This window comes from Pristiophorus japonicus, chromosome 22 (assembly GCF_044704955.1).
Source record: "Pristiophorus japonicus isolate sPriJap1 chromosome 22, sPriJap1.hap1, whole genome shotgun sequence".
In the NCBI taxonomy this organism is placed as follows: Eukaryota; Metazoa; Chordata; class Chondrichthyes; family Pristiophoridae; genus Pristiophorus; species Pristiophorus japonicus.
Genome location: NC_091998.1, coordinates 53,621,917 through 53,639,385, shown reverse-complemented (window position 1 = coordinate 53,639,385; position 17,469 = coordinate 53,621,917). Strand labels below are relative to the sequence as shown.

General features: G+C 46.0%; 1 protein-coding gene across 3 annotated transcripts in view; it reads left to right on the top strand.

The window, feature by feature from the left end:
- ash2l (ash2 like, histone lysine methyltransferase complex subunit) overlaps positions 1 to 15,040 on the top strand; it is a 53,619-nt gene extending 38,579 nt beyond the window's left edge. For all 3 annotated transcript variants that reach the window (XM_070866151.1, XM_070866150.1, XM_070866152.1), the window contains 6 exons: positions 730 to 897; positions 2,885 to 3,078; positions 5,554 to 5,646; positions 7,449 to 7,547; positions 8,656 to 8,715; positions 14,126 to 15,040. In XM_070866151.1, the coding sequence (XP_070722252.1) occupies positions 730 to 897; positions 2,885 to 3,078; positions 5,554 to 5,646; positions 7,449 to 7,547; positions 8,656 to 8,715; positions 14,126 to 14,233 (722 nt within the window). In that variant the 3' untranslated portion in view covers positions 14,234 to 15,040. The remainder of the gene's footprint in view (positions 1 to 729; positions 898 to 2,884; positions 3,079 to 5,553; positions 5,647 to 7,448; positions 7,548 to 8,655; positions 8,716 to 14,125) is intronic.
- Positions 15,041 to 17,469: the final 2,429 nt, after the last annotated feature.

Below are 17,469 nucleotides of genomic sequence, written 5' to 3'. Positions count from 1 at the left end.
GCATAGTTTCAGAATAAGAGGCCGGCTATTTAAGACGGAGATGAGGAGGAATTTCTTCTCAGAGGGTCGTGAATCTTTGGAATTCTCTACCCCAGAGAGCTGTGGCGGCTGGGTCATTGAATATATTCAAGGGTGAGATAGACAGATTCTTGAACTATAGGGGAGTCCAGGGTTATGGGTAACAGGCAGGAAAGTGGAGTTGAGGCCAAGATCAGACCAGCCATGATCTTATTGAATGGCGGAGCAGGCTCGAGGGTCCAATGGCCTATTCCTGCTCCTGTCTCTTATGTTCGAAGCTGTTGGCAGCACTGGGTCTTATCCTCCTTGCGGAGGTACTGACCCAGCCTGGCGAGGCCTACCTGATGCCAGGCTCAGTTAATATGTGATGAGCTCGCCTTGGAGTTTTATGTTGCACCAGTTTGGGGAGAGGGCTGCCTCTGTGCTTGTAGCCAAAGGGCAGGATTGGGAGGCACAGCACTCTGTATCAAACCATGGGCTTAGTGTAGACTCCATGTTCCAGACCATTGTTCAAGCTGGTCGCCCAACTGCAGCATCGAAGGTTGGGAAGATCAGATACTCTGGCATTTAGGAAGTAGCAGGTGCTAACAATTGAGCTTTTAATTGAAGTTGATCTTAGCATATTGTCACGCACTTATTAAAACCAGGCGGATTTGCCATATGGAGAACGGCCTTGAATCTTGGTATTCATTGTCTCTGCGATTTGCCCAGCCCCGCAGCTCAAGATCTCGGATGACCGGCTGACCGTGACAGGCGAGAAAGGTTACTCCATGGTGCGAGCATCCCACGGGATCCGGAAAGGAGGCTGGTACTTCGAAATCACGGTGGACGACATGCCGACAGAGACGGCCGCGAGACTTGGCTGGTCGCAGCCTTTAGGTACAGAACCTGCACAATGCCATTGGAATGAGGAAAAGTAGACTGTTTGCTGTAAAGTAGACCCTGCTGTAAAGTATATTCTGTTTGCCGCGAAGCAGACTCTGTTTGCCGTAAGTTACACCCAAGTTATGTCCCACCTCCAGCTCATTTGCTGACATAGTGGTGTCAATACTCTGACCTTTAAAACCTGCAGTCGACGTCAAGTGCACCTTTCTCTCTCCGCCAGCTGCAGTTGGAAATCCAAACTACCTGTCTTGCCTTGTTTGTTTGGGTGGTTGTGGAGAGCCTGCCATGCAGCCACCAAGTGTGCTGGCTCCTCGTCCGCCCAGCTCCAATGGAGACACGTACCGGTCGGGATGCAAACACTGGGGAGGGGCGAGCAATGCCCGAAAAAATATTCAAGGTGGCTTAAATTCAAACTGGGCGAGTGTAGCTGCTTACAAAAGTGAGGTCACAGAGATGCTGTGACTTTATTATTAACTCAGTTTCAGTTAGCTGTTTTGTCCAAATTTTGTAACTTAATTAAAAGTACACGGAGAAGGTTTAAAATTCTCGGGACATTCAGTCGTTGATTAAGCAGAATGAAGCGAGCACAGATCAGCTCAGAGGTGATGATCGCGCGAGGGACGATGATTTCAGGAGCAAACGGTCAGTTGGAATCCCGAGACGCTGCCTTAAACGCCGCACAAGATTTTAAAAAGTAGAATTTAAATGTGTACTGCACAATTTGTTTTGGAATTGGTTGGCTCAAATCAGCCACAAGATACTTACTGATTGTGATCAAGATAGTGGCATTCTGAAGATGTATGGCTGGTACTGCAGCATTTTTTTGGCAGTGGTTCTCATTTGATGGAATGTGCACTGCCTACAACCTTTCTGGTGTAGGAAATACTTTGTTTAATTAGATACCGAGATTAAAAAAAAGAAAAAGAAAGACTTGCATTTATATAGCACCTTTCACGACAACCGGACGTCTCAGCGCTTTACAGCCAATGAAGTACTTTTGGGAGTGTATTCACTGTTGTAATGTAGGAAACGCGGCAGTCAGTTTGCGCACAGCAAGCTCCCACAAATAGCAATGTGATAATAACCAGATCACCTGCTTTTGTTATGTTGATTGAGGGATAAATATTGGACTCAGGACACCGGGGAGAACTCCCCTGCTCTTCTTCATAATAGTGGAATCTTTTACGTCCACCTGAGAGAGCAGACGGGGCCTCGGTTTAACGTCTCATCTGAAAGACAACACCTCCGACAATGCGGTACTCCCTCAGTACTGCTCTGGGAGTGTCAGCCTAGATTTATGTGCTCAAGTCCCTGGAGTGGGACTTGAACCCACGACCTTCTGACTCCGAGGCGAGTGTGCTACCCACGAACCACAGCTGACACGATAAAGGGCCCAGCCCTCTAATGCAGGACATGCAAGATTTTAAATGAGTGGGATGATGAGGTAAATTAAATAACAGTGGTTTGTTAACACCAAGCTTCGAGTTTGAAAGCCCGTAGCTTGGAGTAAAGGAAGGGACAAAGTTGCATAGTTTCAAAGTCCTTGGAAAGGATGGGTGCGATGAGTCTTAAACTGAGGCCCGTCTGCTCCCTCAGGTGGATGTAAAAGATCCCATTGGACTCTTTCGAAGAAGAGCTGGGGAGTTATCCCCGGTGTCCTGGAGCCAATATTTATCCCTCAACCAACATCACTAAAAAGAGATTATCTGGCTATTATCACATTGCTGTTTGTGGGAGCTTGCTGTGCGCAAATTGGCTGCCACATTTCCCACATTACAACAGTGACTACACTCCAAAAAGTACTTAATTGGCTTTGGGACGTCTTGAGGTTGTGGAAGGTGCTGTAGAAATGCAAGTCTTTCTGATGCCAGCACAAGAACTCGGAGCAGGGGGACTGTTGGACGGTATGTTCGGAGCTGAAGAGATGGAGCGCGAAGTTCGGAGATCAAGTTGTAACCTTCTGAAACTTTGGTACCTCCAGGCAATCTCCAGGCGCCCTTGGGCTACGACAAATTCAGTTACTCATGGCGCAGTAAGAAAGGGACGAAGTTCCATCAGTCGATAGGCAAGCACTACTCGGAAGGCTACGGACAAGGAGACGTCCTTGGGTTTTACCTCTACCTACCCGAGGACACGGAGGCTGCCCGCGCACTGCCAGACACGTACAAAGACAAGGTAACTGGGATGGGTTTACCCAGATGGATCAAAATATCAAGTGGCACAAAAATCTCTTTGTTTTGTTTCGAACACCTAAAGATTGATTATATTATGGAATATAGTCAGTGGCGGGGAAAGAAATGTGATGGTATTGATGAGCACTTTCCCGTTGTCGACGTTGTGAAGGGACGGCCAGAAATCGACAGCAAAAGGGCCTTTGGTTATCACCGTGCATGGTGTTGGAGCAGAAAACGTTCTGGTTACTCGACAGTTTCAGAAATGTGATCTCACTGCCGTACCAAGTGCATGTGAAAATAAAGGATGGGATATACCCCATTCTGACCTGTTTCTGCTGTACGTAAGAACATAAGAAATAGGGGCAGGAGTCGACCATTTGGCCCCTCGAGCCTGCTCCGCCATTCAATAAGATCATGGCTGATCTGATCTTGGCCTCAACTCCACTTCCCTGCCCGCTCCCCATAACCCTTGACTGATAGATCAGAAACCTGTCTATCTCCAACTTAAATATATTCAATGACCCAGCCTCCACAGCTCTCTGGGGCAGAGAATTCCACAGATTCACGACCCTCTGAGAGAAGAAATTCCTCCTCATATCCGTTTTAAATGGGTGGCCCCTTATTCTGAAACTATGCCCCCTAGTTCTAGATTCCCTCACGAGGAGAAACATTCTCTCTGCCTTTACCCTGTCAAGCCCCCTCAGAATCTTATACGTTTTAATAAGATCACCTCTCATTCTTCTAAACTCCAATGAGTACAGGCTGTGGTGAAGACAATCTCGTAGTTAGAAGCAGGTGATGTCTAATAATATTTTGTTTCTAATGGTTTCCATTTGTAATTGGCCTTTCCCCTTGCCAGTGGCTGAGCAAGTGAGTTGCCCTCAAGCATCTACTAGTGCTATGGGAGCCTAGGTGTCAGCTGTGGCTCAGTGGTAATACACCTGAGTCAGAAGGTTGTCGGTTCAAGCCCCACTCCAGAGACTTGAGCACAAAATCTAGACTTGAAGCCTCAGATCTGAGGGAGTGCTGCACTGTCGGAGGTGCCGTCTTTGACCTCCGAGGCCCTGTCGGCCCTGTCAGCTGGACGTACAAGATCCCACGCCACTCTTTCGGAGAAGAGCCGGGTAGTTCTCCCCAGTGTCCTGGCCAATATTGATCCCTCGACCTACAACACTCAACAGATTATCTGGTCGTTTTCACATTGTTGATTGTGGGAGCTTGCTGTGTACAAATTGGCTGCTGCCTTTCTTACATTAAACAACCCTAGGAGATCCCAAATCACTGTAGAAACATGGAGAATAGGAGCAGGAGTAGGCCGTTCGGCCCTTTGAGCCTGCACCACCATTCAATATGAACATGGCTGATCCTCTATCTCAGCACCATATTCCTGCTTTCTCCCCAAACCACTTGATGTCTTTTGTGCCTAGAAATCTATCTATCTCCCTCTTAAATATATTCAGTGACTTGGCCTCCACAGCCTTCTGTGGTAGAGAATTCCACAGGTTCACCAGCCTCTGAGTGAAAACATTTCTCCTCATCTCAGTCCTAAGTTTCCTACCCCGTATCCTGAGACTGTGACCCCTTGTTCTAGACTTCCCAGCCCCCGGGGGGAAACATCCTCCCCGCATCCAGTCTGTCCAACCCAGTCAGAATTTTATACGTTTCAATGAGTTCGCCTCTCATTCTTCTAAACTCTAGTGAATACAGGCCTAGTCGACCCAATCTCTCCTCATGCAACAGTCCTGCCATCCCAGGAATCCGTCTGGTGAACCTTCGCTGCACTCTCTCTCTGGCAAGTTTGTCCTTTCTTGGGTAAGGAGACCAAAACTGCACACAATACTCCAGGTGCGGCCTCACCAAGGCCCTTTATAACTGTAGTAAGACATCCTTGCTCCTGTACTCAAATCCTCTTGCAATGAAGGCCAACATACTATTTGCATTCCGAACTGCTTGCTGCACCTGCATGTTTGTTTTCAATGACTGGTGTACAAGGACACCCAGGTCCCTCTGTACATCGACACTTCCCAAGCTATCACCATTTAAATAATACTTTGTACATTCAAAAGTACTTCATTGGTTATACAGTGGGACAGCCTGAGGCTGTGTAAAGTGTGACAAAGTTGGCAGGTGAGTGAAGGGTTGAGTTGACTGGCCCTGTTGCCCTCCCTGTAGTCGGAGGTTTGGGGAACACTGTTGCCCCAAGTTGTGCTGCCTATTGCACTGCACCATGGTGGAATAGCTCATTTCAAAGCCTGAGCTGCGTGGAGCCCAGAACAATATACATGTAAGTGGGAATGTCTGCCCTCTGATTGTCCAACTGTTTAGAACAGCGGATTAAATGCTTGTGGCTTTACCTCCATAGACAACATATGTAGCACTGGCCCAGGTGAGTTTGGGCCTCAGGAAAAACTGAGAAGAGAAAGTGATCGAGTTTGTGGTATGCACTCTTAACGTCGGTTTTCCTTTTCTGAACCAGGCTCTGATTAAATTCAAGAGCTACTTGTACTTTGAGGAGAAAGATTTTGTGGACAAAGCTGAGAAGAGCTTGAAGCCGGCTACAGGCAGCAAGGTGAGATTTCCAGTTCCTTGTGGCCCCGCGCACGTGCCTGAAGGCGCAGTCAGCCCGCAGCTTCCTGAGGTTCCATCTTGTCGAAGTTCCCACCGACTCGCGCCGAGATGTGGTTTGTGCCATGTTCCCCTCGGGTGTCGGGGGAAGGAGGGGGGGGCGGCCTGGATCGTCCACTTGACCTCCTTTTGTGGGGGGTGGGTGCAAGGGGATAAATCCAGTTTCTATAGAAAACAGGAGCAGTAGTCGGCCATTCGGCCCTTCGAGTCTGCACTGCCATTCAGTATGATCATGGCTGATCCTCCATCTCAACACCATATTCCTGCATTTTTCCCCATACCCCTTGATGCCTTTTTGTTTCTAGAAATCTATTTATCTCCTTCCTAAATATATTCAGTGACTTGGCCTCCACAGCTCTCTGTGGTAGAGAATTCCATAGGTTCACCACCCCCTGAGTGGAAAAAATATCTCCTCATCTCAGTCCTAAATTTCCTACCCCATATCCTGAGACTGTGACCCTTTGTTCCCAGCCAGGGGAAACATCCTCCCCGCATCCAGTCTATCCAACCCAGTCAGAATTTTGTACGTTTCCTGATCCTGTCCACATCCAGGACACACGTGCATGCTCCACAATAGGAGCACAGTCTGGAGTTGGAGTGCTCAAGTCGGCTGCAATGCCCACCCCGACTTTGATTAAGGACGGACCAAGAATTAAAGCTGGGACCTTTTTGATCAGGTGTCAGCATCGCTCAGTCGGTCGCGCTCTGGCCTCTTGTACGAAGAAGTGGTCATAGGTTCAAATCCCACTCCAGAGACTTGAGTGCATAATCAGGTTGGCACCTCAGTGCAGTGAGTGCTGCACTGCCGGTGGCGCCGTCTTTTGGACGAGGCGTTTAACCAAAGTCCTGTCTGCTCTCTCAAGTGGGTGTAAAAGATCCTGTGGTACTAGTTGAAGAAGAGCAGGGGTGTTCTCCCTGGTGTTCTGGCCAATACTTATCCCTCAATCAACATCACTTAAAAAAAAAACACACTGATTATCTAGTTATTATCAAGTTGCTGTTTTGGGAGCTTGCTGTGCGCATGTTGGCTGCCGGGTTTCCCACATTATGACAATGACTTCACACCAAAGACAGTAGTTCATTGGCTGTAAAGACATGCTGAGATTGTGGAAGGTGCTATATAAATTCCAGTTTATTCATCATCGCTCTATTTCAGCACTGCACTGAGTCATTGCAGGAACTTCATTAATTATTGGTTATGTCCAGTTCTGAGAACATAACATAAGAGTTAGGAGCAGGAGTCGGCCATTCGGCCCCCTGAGCCAGCTCCGCCATTCAATGATCTTCGACCTCAACTCCACTTCCCTGCTCTGTCCCCATATTGATTCCCTTAATATTCAAAAATCTATCCATCTCTGTCTTGAATACAAGAAAGAAAAGGAAGACTTGCATTTATATATAGCGCTTTTCACGATCACTGGACGTCTCCAAGCGCTTTTAACGTATCATCCGAAATACTCAATGACTGAGCATCCACAGTCCTTCAGGGTAAAGAATTTCAAAGATTCTCCACCCTCTGAGTGAAGAAATTTCTCCTCATCTCTCTTCTAAATGGCTGACCCCTTATTCTGAGACTGTGACCCGGCGTTTCAGACAACCCCAACCAGGGGAAACATCCTCCCAGCATCTACCCTGTCAACCTCCTGAACTTTATGTTTCAGTGAGATCACCTCCCATTCTTACAGATTGGACTTGCTAAAACTGATGTCTTGGCTGAATCATTAAGTATATGTTTTTCTTAATCAGATGATATTTTATAAGAATGGAGAGGATGAGGGGACTGCCTATGAAAATGTGTACGCCGGTGTATATCATCCTGCAATATCTTTGTACAAGAACTGCACAGTAAGTACAGCACTGGGATTGGGACGTGGGCTTGAACCTGGTGTTGCTGGTAGCTGCTTTCTCCCACTACTACATCAGCAGCATTGATCTTCAATAATGGTCCAATATCCTCCTCGCCGGTCCCTTTCAAATATTTGTGAAATAAGTCACATTGACAAAAAAAAACCAGGTGAGCAGCGTTTGAATTACCTGACTCCGTTCCTTGCGGTTTCACTCGTCGCCAGCACAGAGCGTGACTACTCACTGTCTTTGATCTCGCGTGTTCATAGAATCGTGGAATAGCACAGCACAGAAGGAGGCCATTCGGCCCATCGACTCTGTGCCGGCTCTTTCGATGAGCAATCCAGTTAGTCCCACGCCTTTCCCCGCTCTTTCCTCCACATCCCTGCAATGTTTTCTCCTTCGACTATTTATCCAATTCCCTTTTGAAGGCTGCGATTGAATCTGCCTCCAATCAGGCAGCGCATTCCAGATCCTAATCACTCTCTGAGTAAAAATATTGTTCCTCACGTCATCTCTGGTTCTTTTGCCAATTACCTTAAGTCTGCGCCCTCTTGGTTATCGACACTTCAATCATTGGAAACAGTTTCTCTCCATTAACTCTGATTTTAAACACCTCAATCAGATCTCCTCTTCGCCTTCTCTGCTCCAAGGAGAACAACCCCGTCTATCCATGTGACTGTAATTTCATATCCCTGGAATCGGGTAAATCTCCCTCTGCAAAGTCTTTGTGTCCTTCCCAGAATTGGGGACACTACTCCAGCTGGGACCGAACTAGAGTTTTATAAAGGGGTTCAGCATGACTTCCTGAATTTTAATCTCTCAACCTCTGTTTATAAAGCCCTGTGTAGTTCATTCACTGCTTTGTTAAGCTGTTCTGCCACCTTGAAAGTGTTTTATGCTACCTATGGTATGGGTCTTGGTTGAAAGCTGCTGGGAGGCTGTATAGCAGAGAGCCAATTCCTGGCCGACTGAACTGAATTTTTGTGTACAGTTCTCGCTCTGAAGCAATGCTCATGTTGGACCAAGGGTTTGCGTTTAATCTGCTGTAATATTTAGCAGGCAGTCGGCTAATTGAAGCATCTTAAGACGGGTCTGGTCTCTTTAGGTGTCAATCAACTTTGGGCCGAATTTCAAATATCCTCCGAAAGACATTCCGTTCAAACCAGTAAGTAATGTACATTTACTTCTCACTTCGTCATTATTTTATTTACACTAAGTGTTTAAAAACAGAAAAGCATGCTGAAATTAGGGAACTCTCCTGTGATCAGGACTGCCCACCTGAAATGCCATAGCCTGCCATTTCTCTTTACAAATACAGACTGAGCAGTGGATTTGCAGCATTTTACGGGAGGGGATTCGGATTTCCAGCTTTGGCAGTTTTTTTTATTTCTAAAAATGCTTTTACACTGTCTTCTGCGCGAGGCGCTAAGCCGAGGCTCCGTCAAACCCCACCCCCACCCCAGGTGGACGTAAAAGATACCAGGATATTGTTCGAAGGAGAGCAGCAACGATAACTTGTATTTATATAGCGCCTTTAACATAGTAAAATGTCCCAAGGCGCTTCACAGGAGTGTTATAAGACAAAATAAATAAATTTGACACCGAGCCACTTAAGAAATTACAGCTGATGACCAAAAGCCCAGGAGAGGACTCTGAGCTAGTTAGAGTGGGTGAGAGCTCAGATGAACAGGACCCCAAGAAAGAATGCAAAAGGCAGGAGGCAACAGAGCAGAGTAGCACTGAGGTAAGTGTAAACCACAAGGTGATAGGAAGGGACAATATGTATGAATATAAAGGGGCTGCAGGAGGGGTTAAAAAGTAAAAATCATGGTTTAAAAACTAGTATTAAAACACTCTACCTAAACGCATGCAGCATTCGAAATAAAGTAAATGAGTTGACTGCATAAATCATTACAAATGGGTATGATTTGGTGGTCATTACAGAAACGTGGTTGTAGGGTGGCCGAGACTGGGAATGAAACATACAGGGGTATCTGACAATTCGGAAAGATAGACAAGAAGGGAAAGGAGGTGGGGTAGCTCTGTTAATAAAGGATGATATCAGGGCAGTTGTGAGAGACGATATTGGCTCTAATGAACAAAATGTTGAATCATTGTGGGTGGAGATTAGAGATAGTAAAGGGAAAAAGTCACTGGTGGGCGTAGTTTATAGGCCCCCAAATAATAACATCACGGTGGGGTGGACAATAATCAAGGGAATAATGGAGGCATGTGAAAAAGGAACGGCAGTAATCATGGGGGATTTTAACCTACATATCGATTGGTCAAATCAAATCGCTCGGGGTAGCCTTGAGGAATTCATAGAATGCATATGGGATTGTTTCTTAGAACAGTATGTTACAGAACCTACTAGGGAGCAAGCTATCTTAGATCTGGTCCTGTGTAATGAGACAGGAATAATAAACAATCTCCTAGTAAAAGATCCTCTCGGAATGAGTGATCAAAGTATGGTTGAATTTGTAATACAGATTGAGGGTGAGGAAGTACTCTCTCAAACGAGCGTACTATACTTAAACAAAGGGGACTACAGTGGGATGAGGGCAGAATTGGCTAAAGTAGACTGGGAACACAGACTAAACGGTGGCACAATTGAGGAACAGTGGAGGACTTTTAAGGAGCTCTTTCATAGTGCTCAACAAAAATATATTCCAGTGAAAAAGAAGGGCGATAAGAGAAGGGAAAACCAGCCGTGGATAACGAAGGAAATAAAGGAGAGTATCAAATTAAAAACCAATCCGTATAAGGTGGCCAAGGTTAGTGGGAAACCAGAAAATTGGGAAAATTTTAAATGACAGCAAAGAATGACTAAGAAAGCAATAAAGAAAGGAAAGATAGATTACGAAAGTAAACTTGCGCAAAACATGAAAACAGATAGTAAAAGCTTTTACCGTTATATAAAACAGAAAAGAGTGACTAAAGTAAATGTTGGTCCCTTAGAAGATGAGAAGGGGGATTTAATAATGGGAAATGTGGAAATGGCTGAGACCTTAAACAATTATTTTGCTTCGGTCTTCACAGTGGAAGACACAAAAACCATGCCAAAAATTGCTGGTCACGGAAATGTGGGAAGGGAGGACCTTGAGATAATCACTATCACTAGGGGGTTAGTGCTGGACAGGCTAATGGGACTCAAGGTAGACAAGTCCCCTGGTCCTGATGAAATGCATCCCAGGGTATGAAAAGAGATGGCGGAAGTTATAGCAGATGCATTTGTTATAATCTACCAAAATTCTCTGGACTCTGGGGAGGTACCAGCGGATTGAAAAGCAGCTAATGTAACGCCTCTGTTTAAAAAAAAAAAAAAAAAGGGGGCAGACAAAAGGAAGGTAACTATAGGCTGGTTAGTTTAACATCTGTATTGGGGGAAATGCTTGAAGCTATCATTAAGGAGGAAATAGCGGGACATCTAGATAGGAATAGTGCAATCAAGCAGATGCAACATGGATTCATGAAGGGGAAATCATGTTTAACTAATTTACTGCAATTCTTTGAGGATATAACGAGCATGGTGGATAGAGGTGTGCCGATGGATGTGGTGTATTTAGATTTCCAAAAGGCATTCGATAAGGTGCCACACAAAAGGTTACTGCAGAAGATAAAGGTACGTGGAGTCAGAGGAAATATATTAGCATGGATAGAGAATTGGCTGGCGAACAGAAAGCAGAGAGTCGGGATAAATGGGTCCTTTTCAGGTTGGAAATCGGTGGTTAGTGGTGTGCCACAGGGATCGGTGCTGGGACCACAACTGTTTACAATATACATAGATGACCTGGAAGAGGGGACAGAGTGTAGTGTAACAAAATTTGCAGATGACTCCAAGATTAGTGGGAAGGCGGGTTGTGTAGAGGACACAGAGAGGCTGCAAAGAGATTTAGATAGGTTAAGCGAATGGGCTAAGATTTGGCAGATGGAATACAACGTTGGAAAATGTGAGGTCATCCACCTTGGGGGGAAAAAAACAGTAAAAGAGAATATTATTTGAATGGGGAGAAATTACAACATGCTGCGGTGCAGAGGGACCTGGGGGGTCCTTGTGCATGAATCCCAAAAAGTTAGTTTGCAGGTGCAGCAGGTAATCAGGAAGGCGAATGGAATGTTGGCCTTCATTGCGAGAGGGATGGAGTACAAAAGCAGGGAGGTCCTGCTGCAACTGTACAGGGTATTAGTGAGGCCCCACCTAGAGTACTGCGTGCAGTTTTGGTCACCTTACTTAAGGAAGGATATATTAGCTTTGGAGTGGGTACAGAGACGATTCACTAGGCTGATTCCGGAGATGAGGGGGTTACCTTATGATGATAGATTGAGTAGACTGGGTCTTTACTCGTTGGAGTTCAGAAGAATGAGGGGTGATCTTATAGAAACATTTAAAATAATGAAAGGGATAGACAAGATAAAGGCAGAGAGGTTGTTTCCACTGGTCGGGGAGACTAGAACTAGGGGACGCAGCCTCAAAATACGGGAGAACCAATTTAAAACAGAGTTGAGAAGGAATTTCTTCTCCCAGAGGGTTGTGAATCTGGAATTCTCTGCCCAAGGAAGCAGTTGAGGCTAGCTCATTGAATGTATTCAAATCACAGATAGATAGATTTTTAACCAATAAGGGAATTAAGGGTTATGGGGAGCGGGCGGGTAAGTGGAGCTGAGTCCACGGCCAGATCAGCCATGATCTTGTTGAATGGCGGAGCAGGCTCGAGGGGCTAGATGGCCTACTCCTGTTCCTAATTCTTATGTTCTTATGTATGTTAGAGGTAGGTTTTCATCATCATCATATGCAGTATCTCGAAAGAGGTTGACTTGCTTCCACAAGAGTTCACAAATGTTTCAGTGAAGGACCCAATGTTCCAATTGGGGATAGGTTTTAAGGAGCGTCTGAAAGGTGGAAAGAGAGGTAGACAGGCAGAGAGGTTTAGGCAGGGTTGGGGCCCAGGCAGCTGAAGGCACGGCCACCAATGGTTGAGCGATTTATAATCAGGGATGCTGAAGAGGGCAGAATTAGAGGAGCGCAGACATCTCATGGGGTTGTGAGGCTGAAAGAGATTACAGAGATATTGAGGGGCGAGGCCATGCAGGGATTTGTAAACAAGGATGAGAATTTTGAAATCGAGGCGTTTCTTAACCGGGGCCAATGTAAGTCAGCGAGCACAGGGGTGATGGGTGCGAGTTCGGACATGGGCAGCCGAGTTTTGGATGACCTCAAGTTTACGTCGGGTAGAATGTGGGAGGCCAGTCAGGAGTGCTTTGGGGTGGTCCAGTCTGGAGGTGACAAAGGCATGGATGAGAGCTTCAGCAGCAAGGGAGCTATCCCGGTATCCTGGCTAATATTTCTCCCTCAACCAACATCCAACTACCAAAAACAGATTATCTGTTAATTATCTCACTGCTGTTTGCGGGAGCTTGCTGTGCGTAAATTGGCTGCTGCGCTTACATTATAACAATGACTACAAAAGTAATTCATTGGTTGTGCAAGGTGCTATATAAATGAAAATTACTTTTTCTTGACCAGCAGTGCTATATTCCTAGAATTATAGAAACTTGCAGCACAGAAAGAGGCCATTCGGCCTATGGTGCCTGTGTTGGCTGAAAGAGCAGTCATGGTTCATCCCACATCCCTGCCTTTTGTCCCTAACCCTGTAAATTCCTCATCCTCCAGTACCTGTCCAACTCCATTTTATGTTACCTTTTCAGGTCGAGCGTTCCAGATAACTCTGACTAAAAGTTGATAACTCTTGAAAATTGCAGTAGGAGCTTGCACGTTTCGCAGGGTTTTTGGCCCCGTTTCAGGAGATTGACTTCCATGCATCGCTCTCCTGCTGTTACACCCCTACAGAGACCAGCGCAGGCACAAAATGTGTCGCTGCACTGGACTAAAATGGGGAGGAGCCAACCCGAGATGACTTCAATGGCGTTCAACTGGTCGGCAAACTGATGTCTCGTGGGTCTCCGATGTCATCGGTTGCCTGAACATTGCACACTATCCCAGTGGAAGGGCATCCACGTCTGCCTTCAAAGTAAAAGCATCCTCGCTGTAGACAAACATCTGACCAGAGCTTCAGCCATGGCTCAGTGGGTAGCACTATCGCCTCCGAGTCAGATGGTTGTGAGTTCAAGTCCCACCCCAGGAACTTGAGCACTAAAATCTAGGCAGACACTCCCAGTGCAGTGCTGAGGGAGGGAGTGCTACACTGTCGGAGGTGCTGCCTTTCAGATGAGACGTTAAACCGAGGCGCCGTCTGCCCCCTCAGGTGGACGTAAGTGATCCCATGACACTATTTCGAATAAGAGCAAAGGGAGTTATGCCCCGTGTCCTGGCCAATATTTATCTCTCAATCAGCATAATAGAAACAGATTATCTGGGTCATGATCACATTGCTGTTTGTGGGCGCCTGCTGTGCGGAAGTTGGCTGCCGCGTTTCCCACATTACAACAGTGACTGCACCTCAAAAGTACTTCATTGGCTGTAAAGTGCTTTGAGATCACCGGTGGTCGAGAAAGGCGCTATATAAATGCAAGTCTTTTTACTAACCGTATCCTGTTTGTCTTTGCTTAATGTGCAGATAAGTGACATGGGCTGGTACGCTGTGGTGGAGCACACACTTGCAGATGTACTTTACCACGCCGAGGGAGAGGTCGATGGGAGGCGAAGCCCTCCATGGGAGCCCTAACTCCCCTTTCGATGGAGAGAAACTCTGGGACTTCAGAAGTAGCTGAAGAAGTTGTGGGCAGCCTAAGCTTGAATGGAAGTGATACTTGAACCTCAAACCATCGTGTTGGGTTGGTGCAACGTGGGCATCGTGTCAGAACCATTTCAATGTACTTGGGTTTAGGTGAACCAACCCCAGCGTTAACCATTACTGTTCTACCTGATGCCAGTGCCAACATACACGTGTAAGTCATGTGGTGTACAATTGCTAAGTTCAGATCTGTTACAAGAGCTCTTCTTCGCCCCCCCCCCCCCCCTCCCTACTGACCCAAGCGCAATCGTCTGGTCACACATCACACATTGACACCTCCCGATGATACATTTCCCTGTGTAACACAGTTGGTATTGAATGGGTCAGTCCTGCACTGTTAGGTGCCTTAGATCGATGACCATGGCATTTAATCAGCATAGGAGCTGCAACTTCATGTAATCCTAACCAGCCTACGTCACTTCTCTAACTGTTCGATGAAGGGGGCACCAGGAGGGGTGTAAACTTAGGCTCAATTCTGTATCAAAACAAACAAACAAAAAAAGCAAGTTATTAAGAGGGGCGATACAATATTTGCTCGAGTTCGATTCCAAATGCTGCGAAAGCCTGGTCTCGCTGCGTGGTTTGTGAATGAGACTGGATACTTGTGCAGGATTGGCTGGTTCACAGTGACGGGACGGCGGCCAGACAGGGGCCCATCAGACAAAATGGGGCGAGCTCAAAGCAGTCTTGTATTTGGATGTCACTATCCTGTAATAAAAACTGGAATTGATCTCTCTATTTCATACTTGTGAACGGGATTGCGCTGTGCATTTGTGTTCTCTTCTTATTTTGGGAGGAGGGACAAGAGCTTGGCAAGTTTCTGCTTTCACTGTCTGCTGATCCTCTTCGGCTATTTCTCTCTCTGGGTTTTGTAAATCCGCATAGAGATTTTAAGTCATTTACTTGACAAATTGTGCATTGAAGTTTTCTCTTTTTTTGCTTCTTTCCAGTATTTTCAGCCCCTAATGTCACAGACGTTTGCCCAAATTCAACCTAAATTACTGCTCGTTATAAAAGGCAGTTCCTATTTTGAAATTGGACTGTTGATATTTGTGAGAATTCATTCCGTACCATTTTGCATCCTATTGAGCAAAGTAACTTTACTTCTGGCCCTGATGAGCAGTTCTGATGTCAGTCATGTTGGAATTGGATCTGCCCACTTTGCCATTTCCCAGATGCAATTGGTGCTCATCTCTGGTTTGTCCATGTTTTTCTGTCCGTTCATTCCAGGTGCCACCTTTCATTATACTTGTAAAGTAAGAAGTTGGGGCAAATATCAAACAATTGGAGTTGAGAATGATGGTTCAAAGGGGCGGAGAACTTGATTGACAGTGATCACGTGCAGCACTCCTGACCTGTTGGGTGCAATTATAAGTGAGTATGTTCAGAGCCACGAGTGGAATAGTTAACATTGTGTCTTACTCTTTGTGTATTTTATATGTAAATAAATCTGACTGGTATTTTTAGCCTGTAGAGTGGTCTCGCTCTGAGGACATTAGGTGTGTCTGCATTTTACAATTAGCAATTTACTGCCATCAGTGTTAGACCTGGTGTACAAGTTGTCCAAATAGCGCAGAATAACCACGGGTTTCAATAGGGGGCATCAGTTTGCACAATGACTGATGTTTCAGGAGGAAGAGGCGCCCAAATCATAGCTATAATGGAAGTAATGGCTTTGCTGTCGGTAACTACGTTTCGGTCAGCGCCAGAACGTCCAGGCTCTTGGCCAGTGTTGGGTCAGAGGTGGTATGGGTCTTGTTCATGAGAGCAGGCAGTTTTCTGGGTGTATATATGAGGGTGAACTAGCCTTGATTGGTGTCCAGAGGATTGGAGATGGTGAGGGGAGACTTGATGGGGGAGTTAAGTTCAGTCGAGTTGAGTGTCGGCTGCAGGGAGAGGACGGCTTGAGTGAGGTGGAGAATGCGTGACTAACAGATGCAGTGAACTTCAGTTGAGACCAAACCCTGGAATGGGAGCAGCGTATTTGAATGTGGGGACGTGAACTGAATGGAATGAAGAGGGTTTAATGCAAAGAATGGTGAAAAGGGAAGGGTGTAGTTGGTGAGCTACATTGCTTGGTGTCGCATAGAAGGTGCCAGGTTTGATTCCGGCTCTGCTCAATTAGCAGACCGTGGCCAACTCTGTAATTGGGGCACAACCGGGGAAGAAAGGGGGAAAATCAGCTCTTCTGATGGCTGTGCTTGAAACCCAACGGGAAAGTGCTTGCTCGTGATTAAAGAGCGCGTGAGGCTGACACTTGAAGAATGGATAGTTGAGTGAGGCGGCAGAGGGCTAACTGGAACCCGGTCCCAACAACTGCCAGTGGTGTGCGGTGAGAAAGGGGAGAAAATTTGGGGCAAGTTCAATTGGATGACCTTTAAACCTGTTTGACCTCGATTCAATTCTTCCATTACATGATCCAGTGTTCTGATGATCTCCACTGTCCTCAGTAACCTGCTCGAACTATTGATTATTATCGTCCGTGGGAGGTAACACTTGTTACCCTCAACTTGCCTTTCCCATGTCTGAACCTGTTCTTTCTGTCTTCCTGCACCTCATCCATTTAAACCATCTTGCACATCTCTACAACATCCCGTCTCAGCAACACTGTAATAAGACTGATAAGTTGTACTATTTGAGAGTGTCAGTTGTGGCTCAGTTGTTAGCACCCTCGTCTTGAATCAGAAGGTTGTGGGTTCAAATCCCACACCAGGGACTTGAGCACAAAAATCTAGGCTGACACTCCAGTTCAATACTGAGGGAGTGCTGCAAGATCAGAGGTACCGTCTTTCAGATGAGACGTTAAACTGAGACGTCTGCTCTCGGGTGGATATAAAAGATCCCATGGCACTATTTTGAAGAAGAGCAGGGGAGTTATCCCTGGTGTCCTGGGACCAATATTTATCCCTCAATCAACATCACTAAAAAAAAAGACAATCTGGTCATTATCATATTGCTGTTTATGGAGCTTGCTGTGCACAAATTGGCTGCCGCGTTTCCCACATTACAACAGTGACTACACTCCAAAAGTACTCAATTGGTTGTAAAGCGCTTTAGAACGTCTGATTGTGAAAGGCGCTATAGAAATGCAAGTCTTTTCGTATGTTAGTGTACCAAAGGTGAGAGTTTCTTCATAAAACTTCAAAACAAATTTCCAATTTTCAGAA